Here is a 13,489-nt window from a genome sequence, read left to right as displayed (position 1 = left end):
ATTTTTTTCCGTTATAACAACAAATAAAGACTGGTTGAAGCGTGCTACATGTAGAGGAATTAGTCCTCGTTTTTATAAAGTGAATGGTCTTTTGAAGATAACTATTATGAAACAATATCAATGGAAGAGTTGGGTCATTGTATTTTTAATGATAAATTTGACTTATGTTTAGAAATCTGAAACCAGGTGCAATTCTTGTAAAGTTTCTTTCAAATAATTCGTCATATCTGTATTTCTACTTCTAGCATAAATTCCGAATATCTTTCAGTCCTTTTACATGAAAACATAGTCCATACAGAAAATTCAACTAGCGATGACCCGTAAGATTTATTTTTTTCTTTGGGATGACGTTTTCATATTGTTGATGAACTTAGAAATCTGTGTAATGTGATTTATTATTTAACGACAGTTGTTTTTCTCCGAATTCCCCCGCAATAGTTCAGCTGTAAGTCAGGAAGCTTATAAAGATAAAAACCAGGTTCGGATACCTTGATGTGCACATCACAGATTGCCCATTGTGTAAATTTAACCTTAACAACAAACAAATAAATTATTTCTCTGAAATGTTTCCATATCTTAAAGAATTCTCAAATATTGCACTTCAGACTAAATACGTTTTGACCTGCAATGAACATAAAATATCTTTATTTGGAATAAGGAAATTCCTAAAAAATTAAACTCTTGAACTCAGAGGTAATAAAATGCGTGGTTAACTAACGCTATAAAATATATATATCAGAAATACACGTATTATCATTATGTACACAGTTAAAGATGTGACAATAACTTGTGGTCATATATTACATTCTTTGTTGAGCATTGTAGATCAGGAATAAAACATTGTTAATTTCACACACTTTCAATACTGTAGTCCGTAATAAAAAGGAATGACTAATAAAAACATTAATAACATAATCATATCACAATAAAGATCTGCACGAGTCTCATCTGTTTATTTTCAATATTCAACCTCAGACTGTTCTCAACGAATCAGCTCGTAAAATGTTTATCGTTATTTAGTAAGTTTTCATCATTCATTACATTATAGTTATAACTTTAAATCAATAGCAGGACCTTCCATGATAACTTTAAAAAATATTCAAACTTTTTAAAGTAAACCTGCTGTTTAATATTCATTTTTAATCTCTTCAGACGGTATTATCAACCATGGCGTATGCCCAATTAGACATCTCTCCTTTGACGTGATTTTGGTTTTCTACCCGAACACCGAAGTACAGAGTGGTCTGGGACCTTTTAAAGGGTATTTCCGAGAGAGAGAGGTAGAAAACAATTGTTTGGACTTCTCCTGGTGGTTTACATTCCAAACTTTCAACAGCCACGTTTGTTTTATTGAAAATCTTAGCTTTCTCAAAATTTACTATAATGTCGTCCATCTGTTCACTGTACCGCACCTCTACATCACAACCTAGAAAATACATACAAAACAGTTTGTAGTTCTAATGATGTTCAATGTGACGTCTGATATACTTATAAATATTTTGTGACATTGTTTTAAAGGGAACTTAATTTTACAAATATGGCATTAAAGTTACAAATTTTAAAATTTGCTACAAGCTGGACTTGCTTTCTTTCAAAGTATAGTGTAACTAAATGAACTTTGTAAACATTTAAATGACCAAATAATTAATAAAAACTGCAATAGCGTTTAAAAGTTGATAAATAATCTGAGTTATGTATATCTCTTGATTATCATAAGAAATATATTTGATGTGTACATTATTGAAACATAGCTACTTTAAAATTATTAATGTATATAAAGAGAGAATGACTTAATATATTAATTACTATATTAATTAATGTAAGTTAGAAGTGCATTTTCGGCTACTCGTAGTCAATGTTCTTGAGAATGTTTAACAAAGCATTCAGTCTACTGTTATATTTACGTATAATGCTCTAATACAAGTTAATAACAAGTTCTACTGAGTGTATTTAATCATAGCAATTTACTAAGACATTACTATGATAATATTAAGATATTAATAAGATATTACTCTTTAAAGAGTTTCCAGTATACTGAACCATCGTTTATCAGAAATGTTGTAAATAGTGTTTATACTCTTCGTTGTGGCTTTATGAGGTTTGGTGTTTATTCACAGCGATCGTATTGTGTTGTTACGAATAGCGTTCTGAAATTATGTTTCTTACATATCATTAATATATTGTAATTGTATGGTGGTGTTCTTCTTACCAATAGTGTTCTGACTTTTTATTCTTTACATATCTTCTATATGTTTCAAGAAATACATTGGACACAGTGAGTTATTGTTTTGTGTCTGTGATTTTAACTAATCTCGATTTTGCTGTTTGTTCTCTTTATTTATATTTATAAAGTGTTCCGTGTATCCCTTGTCAGGGTGGATTGTAGTAATTAATTTCATTATTTATATTGATCAAGTGTTCCGTGTATCCTTTGTCAGGGTGGATTGTAGTATTTGTTTTCATTATTTATATTTATCAAGTGTTCCGTGTATTCTTAGTCAGGTTTGCTTGTAATGATGTGCTTTCCTTCCTTTCTTCTGTATACAAATATTGTTCGTTCTTGTAACTAACTAGTTTATCACGACCGTATTTAAACTGTCTGGATGGTTTGATTTATAGTTGAGATATTTAGCCGTATCTGCGGCTCTCCTTTAAACCCCTATGGTGTATGAATTGGTGGTAAATATCCTGAATAGGAAAGGCAATTTATTTTCTTTTTATATTTCCATTGTGATCTGTATCGTCTAATTTCTTAAACCTGGTCAATAGTCTGTGGCCATATTGTGAATGTATCGAAAACATATCTGAACCAAATCATTGGGCAGATTGACGATTTTGAAGGGGCTAACTTTGAAATGTTCTTGTGAAGATTATTGAGTGTTGGTTGGAGGGGTGAATCTATGGCTAAGCCTTCTTGTCGTTGGTAGTATTTATCCTTATTTTGGAAGTAGGTGGTGGTTGATACAGAGAGTTGCTTGGAAGTTATGAACTTTCTAATTAACTCCTAAACACGTACTCTGCATTGTATTGTACTTTGTAAGATAAATCAAAGTATGCATTTTTCAACGTGTGTTAACTGCTACTACCCTTGGAATTATTCTGGCTCTTTAGCAGTGTTTGATAAAAGCCAGAATAAATTAACAGCCACTTAAATGTGATTCGTATCTTGCTTAGTAGAATGGTTTTTAAAATTGCAAACTTAAGTTAGTGGCATAAATTATAATTTAATAAAAAGACGACTTATGGATTTATGATAAAAACAGCTACACTGTTTGGCATCGTATTAAGACTTCCTACACTCGTATGCTAAACTCTCTAAACACTTTTGTATAGAAATTGATTATGCAATACGTTAAGTGAAGGCCTAAGTCCTGTAAATGCAGAAATACAGTATTATTGCTGTTTTTATGTAAAAAATGGACTAGAGCACGGACCTATAAGGCTTGAAAAGAAGCATGATAATAGGTACTCGTCTATATAACAAGATGCCAATAGACGTTGATTAATCAACAATAAAAAATAGCTTTACAAGCTTGTTATGTGTAAACTTGTAAAGTGTAACTGAGAAATGATTGAGATCCATTTGTTTAATTTGATTTGAAATGCTTAACATTAAGAATTTATGTTGACCTCAAGTTAAGAATACAAATGTACCCAACATCACATAAGTAGAGCCAAGGGAAGAGTTAGCAAACTGCAGAAATATTCAAATATCTCGGTGTGGATTAACACATTTTTGTAATTGCTTTAAATTTTAGGAGTTTTTATTAAATTCGACATTTGAAGATAGGTTTTTGCATCAGATGACTAAAGCATATTAGTGAATAAAAGATAGTCAGGATCTTAGTCTAAGGCTATAAAGAAATTGGCACGATAAAAAGAAGAGTATTAGAGGGGAAATTATATTATGAAGAGGGACTTAAATAAGAGACATCAGTTATAGAGATAATGGATGGTTAAGTGGGACTAATTATTCAACGCTTCAGAATTTTACTAGCTGCCTTTTACGAAAAAGAGACTCACGGTACGGTAGAGAATATGCATGTTTAAAACATTAAAAATGGCGTATCTGATATTGTATTGTTTTTTCCGGATTGCATTGAGAGAGTTTAAGAATGTGTTTAAGTACCTGGTTTTTCAAAATAATTATCCTCTGGTACCGTCCACTGGAGCCCTATCATATAGATACCAGAAACTATATGGCTTTGAATAATCTGAAGATCTGTTACTTGTCCTGGTTGAAAGTACTTCAAAACATCTTTGTCGAAATGTTTAACTTGGAGGATCCTGCGTTGGTTGATAGTTGAAATTTATCCAGTTCTGATGAATCTTTATCTCTTTTTAATGTATTTCCTGTAGTAATATACAACAACCTTGTTTTATTTAATAATCACCAACCATAACGAAAACATTTTAACCTGTAAATAAAACCTGAATTCATTTTATCTGATATTAAAATATTAAATTATTTAGTAACTAATACTGAAAAATGTTTCAGATGTTTTAATTGTTTGTCTGATGTGTTCACTGCACAACACGCCTTTAAAGAATCTACATAACTTGGATAATATTTAACAGATAACATATTTTGAAGTTAGCCTCGAAAATGGGGAGAGAATAAATGTGTAGTTCTATTTTCATAAATTAATTTATATCCCGGAATAAGTTGAGAAAAATGTAAATAAACCTAATCAGCAGTCAATTCCAGTGAATATCGTGAGCAAACATGTCTCCCTGCGCGCTTCATGGAACACGAAAACCAACTAACACAAAAATTCCATGAAAATACACGTATTGTGTGAGATGCATTTTGTTCTACACAAGTATTTCTGTTCATACATCTCGTTTCATTCAGGTTGATAATCAACAAAATTATTTCTGTTACAGAAAGTAATTTTTAATATCATGCATATCTTTGGCAATGAAATATTCAGCAATCAGGAAGTCTCTTATAGTACAACATTTAGTAGATTTTCGTTTCTGTAAATGACAATATCTTTTCACTACATTAGTAGATTAGATAATAAATAAAGGTTATCCAGAAAAATTAATAACCACACCAGGCTCAATAACTTATCTGCATGTATTATATAGCTAAACGTCGTAGAAAACATGACAATAGTAACATCATGCTCTTGTCACGTTCGCTTCAGTTGATCTGGTGTAAAAACTTATTTACTGAAATGTTATATACACTCCGTATTGTTTGTTTGCTTTTGAATTTCGCGCAAAGGTACTCGAAGGCTATCTGCGCTAGCCGTCCCTAATTTAGCAGAGTAAGACTAGAGGGAAGGCAGCTAGTCATCACCACCCACCACCAACTCTTGGGCTACTCTTTTACGAGGGAATAGTGGGATTGAAAGGGCGAGCATGTTTGGTGCGACGGGGATTCGAACTTGTGACCCTCAGATTACGAGTCGAACGGATTATGGTTCAGATTATAGTCTCAAAGTGCAATATTTGAGAATTCATTAAGATATGGAAACATTTCAGAGAAATAAGTTATTTGTTTGTTGTTAAGCTTAAATTTACACAATGGGCAATCTGTGATGTGCACATCAAGGTATCCGAACCTGGTTTTTACCTTTATAAATCTCTTGACTTACAGCTCATCCACTGAGAGAAAATGGACTGTCGTTAAATAATAAATCACATTACATAGTTTTCTAAATTCATCAATAATATAGTATGGAAACGTTATCCCCAATAAATAAGTAAATCTTACGTGATTAAATTATCTGTATGGACTACGTTTTCATATACAAGGACTGAAAGATACTCGGAATTAGTTTCCAAAAGTAGAAATATGGATATGACGAATTCTTTGAAAGCAAATTTAGCTTATTGTTATGAGAATTACACGCCGTTTCAGATTCCTAGATATAAGTCCAAGTTATGATTAATAAACAGTGTTCTAACTCTTTCATTGCTACTATTTCGTAATAGTCATCTTCAAAAGGTCATTCACTTTATAAAAACGAGGACATAAATTTCTCTACATTTAGCAGGCTTCAACCAGTCTTTATTTTTGTTATGATGGGAAAATTTTGATTTCACTGAATTTTTGGCATTATTTTAACTCAACACTCTTCTATTAATAAGAAGAAAAACGTCTAGAGAAAGATACTGTTAAAGTGTTCCTAATCGAAATTCTCTCCAATATGCATGAGCAAAAACAAGATGTGTCAATTAATTTTCAAATTTTCTTTTTTTTGGCAGAAAATTTGAAACAACGTGTTTTTATTTGTAAATGTAACCAGTTAAGGGATTGTTCTATATATCTTCTTTAATCTGCTCTTTTCACACAAGAAATAAACGGAAACACAGAGAAATATTACATGGCTACGAAAATCGTGTAAGCTATGTGTGAAATGATATTCTACAAAGAAAGTAGAACATATAAAACGTTAACTGAAATCCCATTATAAACATGCTAGTTTCCTCTCTATCTCTTTAACATATTTAACGAGATAACCTGAATACTCTCTAAACGTCTGAGAAAAAAAACTCAGACTAGCTTGAGTAAATAAAGATAAATTATAAACTAAGACGTTTAATGTCATATGCTGGTAAAACTGGTAGAAACCTAAATACCAGGTTTCATGCTGTACACGGTCAACAAACCAAAATTAAATTGTAAAACACTTAGTCATAAGTTATTTAACGCATCTTCTAAGCGTAAAATAACAATAATAAACACATATATTAAAATACAAATGTAACAAGTTTCATCAATTACGCGCGGTTTTAATTAATGAGTAATTGTTTAAATTCCACCTCTTGAATGTCTGATGTATCAATTGCTGGATATTTTGTAATGAAACATCTCATGGTGTACTTAGATAACATGGTTATTCTTACGTGGTTTCTGAACAATGTTTATGGCTTGTTCACCAATAATCATTATTGACAGAACAGAGGTTTTGCCTGCTTTCCAGTACTTCCTACGTCTAAGATTTCTTCAGTCAAGTGTTTTCTTAGCAGTTTCGGTTAAAATTACTTTTTTTTTTTAATTTCGCGCGTTGTAAATCCGTAGACTTACTGCTGTACCAGCGGGGGTTGTTGAAGGCAGTTACTCATCTATGTTTGTCTATCGTACTCTTTTAACTTTTCAGTCTATAAGCACTGATGCGGGTGGCAAGGTGCTGCTGATACATTATAAATACACCGTTTCTGATCTCAGTTGGATAAGAAACAACAGTAGATACATCGTCTTTGATCTCAACTTAAAAGTTCTAAAATTTCTGAGAATAACAGAGAATAATATAATACCAAGCAAAATGATATTCTGATACACAGAAAGGTTAAAAGTTCCAATTACATCATTACGTTTTCAATTGTAGTCTTTTCGCACTCTACGTCATCCAGTAAATCAAACAATACAGTCATTATTGTGTTGAAAGCTGTCTTGCTCTGAGTCAACTGTCAGTTAATAATAATTAAGAAGACATTCAGTAAACTTTAGTAAAACTGTTAAGGAAACAGCTAATTCCTTGTATTACTTACTAGTCACATATTCTCTTCTGTTTATGTAACGATGTTTACAAAAATCGTGGAAGATTCTAAAAGTTAAATGCTTAATATTTGCTACTGAAGAAATAATAATTTTGATTATTCATATTTTGGTTTTTGTTTTGTTTATAATCACGGAAAGCTATATTTGATCTTACAGAGATCTGACCGACAACGTATCACAAGACGGCTGGTATGGGCTTTAAAACTTTTATTAAAATAAAATAGAGAACGACGTTTTGACCTTCCTAGGTCATCTTCAGGTTAACAAAGAGAGAGTTTGCAGCTGACCGTTGTCGGGCACATGTCGTAGGGACGAGAGTATAAACGTATAGGGGATTGTAGGTGGAGTTGTAGTTGGATGTTAGGTTATTAATTAGTATACGTATATTGTGTTGTTAATCTAGGGTGGAGTTGTAATTGGATGTTAAGTTAGTAATTAGTATACGTATATTATGTTTTTAATCTAGGTGTGTGCGTATAAAAACAACGAACAAACAATAATAAATCCCATTATGCAACAAACTACAAAATCTTTCATTGCTGCATATCACATGTTCCCGACATCAGCGAAAAAATAACCAACATTTGGAGAAAAACTTATAACAAAACACAGCATTCCAGGGTTTGACTTTGTAACATAATTTCCTATTTGTTTATATTTTGTTAAGTATCAGTGGTAATAGTTATATAACTCAAGTTTAAAAACAATTGAAAGATGTCATAATTTTCCAATATTCCATTCCCGACTGTTGACACAACAAATAACCCAATGTGGCTTTGCTCAAAAAAAAACTAAACCGAATTTTATTCTTTTACATTTTTTCTTATGAAAAACAAGAATTATTTTCTGTCCTCACCTTCATTACTTTAAAAAAGTATACTTTCATAATTAGCATAATTTTGATAAATACTTGGTTTGTAGAATAAACTACTCTAAATGCTAGTTTAAATAATATGTCCTTAATATATAATTTTAACGTTAAGAACATTTGAGCCAGATATTTTTAAAACGTTTGAGCCAAGTATTTCACGTAAGTAATATAAATGTCACGTTTCTTGGCAGAAGTCCAGAAAAATGTCTAAAATTCGAAAGGTTATTGCACTGAATGATGGTGGATAGTGGTTTAAAACTTGTGTCAACTACAACTTAAACCGTGTTTACCACAAGTGTACTAAAGCTTCAAAATGTCATGAAAAATTAGTTGGAACAATTTTGGTGGTTCAAGTGTTTCGCTAAAAAAAACCAAAGACAAACAGAAGACCAATTATTTTTGATATTTCTCTTTAAGAAAGCACCAAATACTGTTATTCAAAGTAAACCTTTTTAGTTTGTAACTATAAATCTTTTGTAAAAAATAAAAATCAAGCTGTTATTACTTGTCGTATGCAACTATAAAATAGTCAGAAGTTGTAATTTCCAGGTATATTTATCGCCAGTCACATAAGGTCACACGCTGTAGTTAACATATAATCCTATCCAGGTTGATTCGTAAAGTGACTTGGTTCAAAGTACTAAAATTTTCTTTTAATTTTTAAACATAAAGATAAAATTATCTTTATTTCCATTTATAATTATTTTTTATTTAACATCTGTCTTCCAACATTTCAAATACTATGCAATTCTAACATTTGTTTCATAATCTATGGTTTCTTAATTATCTTGTTGTTTTATTTGTTATTCGAAGACAAGTTTAACAAAATATCTTAGGTTCTGCAAATAATAGTAATTTTACCAAAGATGTTACTTTAAACTGTTAAGTTTTAAATAATTTTTAAAATATAATTATCGTGAATTTTCATTATGGTTTCTCTTTTTTCATTTTTTTTTGAAACTGAATCTCCTTACATAATTATAAATTAATCTCAAAGTTTGACAAGTAAGAATATAGTTTTTAATTATAAATAAGATTTAATACCAAATTATATTTAGTTTTACCGTTATTATACATGTATATTATGAGACCTGTTACAAGGTTTTGTAAACGTGATTTATATTATTATTTAAGCTACATCTGTTTTTCATTACTACAGGACGCACTGACATTGTTTATTATTCTATAGACTATTGTTTCAATTACTCTATTTAAGCATGACTCAAATTTTTATGAACAACATTTTACCACACAAGATCGAAAACTGAAAATGTTTTATTTCTTAACATTTATGTGTAGATGAGCAAAAATAAAAATGAGTTCAACAAATATACTTATCACAAACAACAAATTAAAGTAGCAAACAAACTTCACAGAAGTAAATAATTAGATACCGTTAAACAATTATATAAGAACACAAGGTTATAAAAATAATCTAATTGAACACTTAGAGAAGTCTATAGAGGATAAGTGAAAAATCGAAGACTTTTCTGACACGATGTGGTAAGCGAATAACCGTATACTTTTCTATTGTACGTTTTATATTTTCGAGGATCTACAGTAAAAATATTGTAACGATTCTACAGAACTACCAATGTATTAAAAACTCAGAGGATTTTTTGATAACCTCTAAAGATATTAAAACGTCTATTATAATAAGCAACTCTTGATAAATACTATGTAATAATATTGTATATATCATTAAATATTCTCTTTACATAAATTCTAACCAATAAATTATTATTTTCAAGTTTAGTATAAACACTATAATATATTACACACAACAATATCGCTAGTACTGGTAGTTATGTAAGTGTTCAAGGTACGAAAATGTAAGAAAGGTACACAAGGTAAAGGTAAGTTTTCGCTCACGAAAAACTTTGATGATATTAACATACAATTAATATTCACTGTGATTGTCAAAATACAAAATACAAAAACATGTGAATGACAAATCTTTGATGAACACAGATAATAACTGAGTAAATGAAATGTAAATCCTGAAGATAGCCAATCGATGATTAGGAAAAGAGATCTGATAATTATAATAAAACCTTAAAGTTGATGAACGGCATTCATTTAAATGTTTGTTGTTATTTTACCAAAGAAAAATGATATAAATAAAACAAAAGTACAGCTTTGATTAAATAATTTTTTGTAAAACTAGGTGATATATAGAAGTTTTATTATACGTTTTACACACATCACACTTGTTTTGAATCGTGGAATTGATTCATAAAATTATATGTTTTTCAACTAAAAATGTTTACACTATAGCATTCAAAATAATTTATTTCAAGGAAATAAACAAACTACGTAAAGAATAATTAAATGGTTAATGTTATCCAAGAATTTTACGAGATATCTTTTTTGATATGTAAATCTTACCCAAAAGTCTCTAAAAGTCACATGACGACCAAAAGCCTTAAAGATTATTTTTTGTTGTTATTGTTATAGACAGACTGACGTACAGATAGATACAAGATGATTCATGGTATAAATAACACTATATAACACACATTTTGTTCCTGGATTGTATGTGTTATTTCTTAATTGCTCATGTTGTGAGAGTACAGAAAATGGTCATTATTCCCTTCAAACTTTGCTTTTGTAACCTGGGTAATGAAATTCAAAAATTAACCTATTTTCTATGTAGAAACGGGCAAATTTGCACATTTTCATTTACATAAGGTCTGAATAAAACAACATATGAATTAAGATTTACATGTATTTATACTGAAGTTATACAAAAATGTTCAGAAGTGAGTGGTTTTCGAGATTTGCGACCGTAATGTAAATCACTTTCACGTATTAGTCTCCAAATATAGTCTCCCATCATGTTTTCATTATACGCTTCCAGGTCATAAAAGCAAAGTTTGAAAAGAAAAATAGGTCTTTTCTGTTTACTTTAGGCATAAGCAATTGGAAAATAACACTTTCTGCCCAGGAACAAGAAAAAGTAAACATTTTTTTACATTGTGTTATTCAATATTCTATGAAGACACACGTGTACCTTTACTTTTACTGCGATCATTCACAAACTGCTTAACAAATGTTTCACAGTTTATCGCTATATGGTGTGAAATTGGTTAAAATAAGTCTTACATATCAGTCTTACATATTTGTAAAACACAAATAATTTCATAAATGACGATATTTTAATGATACGAATCAAATAAATGGACAAATATATTTGTTTATAAGATAAAAAGACTAATTAAAATACAGACATAAAGAATTAACATAATAAGGTCGATCATGTTTATAAATCAAATCTTCATGATCTATTGAAAACACATAATATAAACAATTACTATTCTATATCTGTAGGTGTGACGTTGACAGGTTTCATTAAAATATCTCCTTTCATAAAAAGGAGATAATCTAACTATTAATAACGTTATTCAACATAACTTCACGTAGTCTAATTCATAAAAAACAATGCTTGTACACTTACATTATATCCACACATTAACACATTCTTTATCATAAGTAGAATACTCACCAAGCAAGAAATCTTCGTTTAACGATCCAAATCCAATACTGTACTGGTACCACGATCTATTGAAAACCAGGGGTATTTAACACATTCTTTATCATAAGTAGAATACTCACCAAGCAAGAAATCTTCGTTTAACGATCCAAATCCAATACTGTACTGGTAGCACGATCTATTGAAAACCAGGGGTATTTCGTTATAGTATTCACGACGTTGGTTTGTTTGTTTGTTTCTTTCTTTTTGGAATTTCGCACAAAGCTACTCGAGGGCTATCTGTGCTAGCCGTCCCTAATTTAGCAGTGTGAGACTAGAGGGAAGGCAGCTAGTCATCACCACCCACCGCCAACTCTTGGGCTACTCTTTTAACCAACGAATAGTGGGATTGACCGTCACATTATACACCCCCACGGCTGGGAGGGCGAGCATGTTTAGCGCGACGCGGGCGCGAATCCGCGACCCTCGGATTACGAGTCGCACGCCTTACGCGCTTGGCCATGCCAGGCCCTCACGACGTTGGATTACCTCCAGATAGAAAATGTAAGTTTATTCAAATTTAACTTTTTACTTGTTATTAAAACAATTTTATAGCTAAATATATTAAACATAAGAACAAAATAATTAGTTACAATAGCATATTTTCAATCAACTTACATTAATTATTTTGACATTATAACTTTTGAAAATGTTACTACCTCGTACAGTACTTCTGCCTAAGTTTCAAAACTTCCTCAAAGAAATAATGTAGAAATCACATAAATTTTAAACTTATGTTGATATTTTATACGCATAGTAGAAAGTATAAGTAAGGAAATGAAGTATACAAATATAACACAAACTATTACTGTCCATCCACCACCTTCTGTGTCCATGTCACATACAACCTTAATTGGTGTGTTGAAGAACCGTGGTCAGATAGAGTGGACCTGGTTACTGTCTATACAGCCTCTAAGTTCTAGATCTGCACAGTCTGTAAACATTGTGGCATTAAAGCTAGTCTTGGTTTCGGTTATCGGAGGTGTGCCTTTAAATTACATTAATAGCTGAATTTAAAAAGTTCCATTTGTTCTTAACATAACATTTATCTTTAACAACCAGGATTTCATATTTGTTCGTGAATTGGGGGCATAATAATTATTTTCAATAATCGCTCTTTCATTGAACATCTTATATTTTATATTCATATTCACACGTATTCACATATTTACTAACAAATACCCTTATACACATGTTTACAATTTACAATATCTTACAATTCTAAATCTAGCTGAAAATAATGGAATCTGTATTATATTAACAATTGTTTAATTGTCATCATAACGTTAACAGATTTATGCAAATCACTAATTCTGATTTGCTGGGTCTACATACAAAAATTCTCTATTCAAACTTCAATATCAATTAAGTTTCTTAATGATTCTCATATATATACAAGTAACGACGACTAATTTTAGTTGGAACTTTAAATTTCTATTTTACTGTTAATAAATTTAAAACATCTTTGTTGTACGTTTATGATTTACGATTTTTTTAAACAAATGAATAACATTAGAATACCTAAACACTTTCGTTTAAATTAAGAAGGAAAGAGAATGATAAATATTCT

At 30.5% G+C, this 13,489-nt stretch overlaps 1 protein-coding gene across 9 annotated transcripts in view; it reads right to left on the bottom strand.

The window, feature by feature from the left end:
* Positions 1-617: 617 nt before the first annotated feature.
* The window catches only part of LOC143247397 (sodium bicarbonate cotransporter 3-like), a 36,132-nt gene continuing 23,260 nt past the window's right edge, over positions 618-13,489 (bottom strand). For 5 of the 9 annotated variants that reach the window (XM_076495407.1, XM_076495408.1, XM_076495402.1 and 2 more), the window contains 2 exons: positions 4,130-4,353; positions 618-1,426 (listed from right to left, as the gene is read on the bottom strand). In XM_076495407.1, the coding sequence (XP_076351522.1) occupies positions 4,342-4,353 (12 nt within the window). In that variant the 3' untranslated portion in view covers positions 618-1,426; positions 4,130-4,341. Of the gene's footprint in view, positions 1,427-4,129; positions 4,354-11,892; positions 11,949-12,722 lie in introns of all 9 variants that reach the window. The other 4 variants (XM_076495405.1, XM_076495406.1, XM_076495403.1 and 1 more) reach the window with 4 other exon arrangements.

Source organism: Tachypleus tridentatus, chromosome 3 (genome assembly GCF_004210375.1).
Source record: "Tachypleus tridentatus isolate NWPU-2018 chromosome 3, ASM421037v1, whole genome shotgun sequence".
NCBI lineage: Eukaryota > Metazoa > Arthropoda > Merostomata > Xiphosura > Limulidae > Tachypleus > Tachypleus tridentatus.
This window is presented reverse-complemented; position numbering and strand designations above follow the sequence as displayed.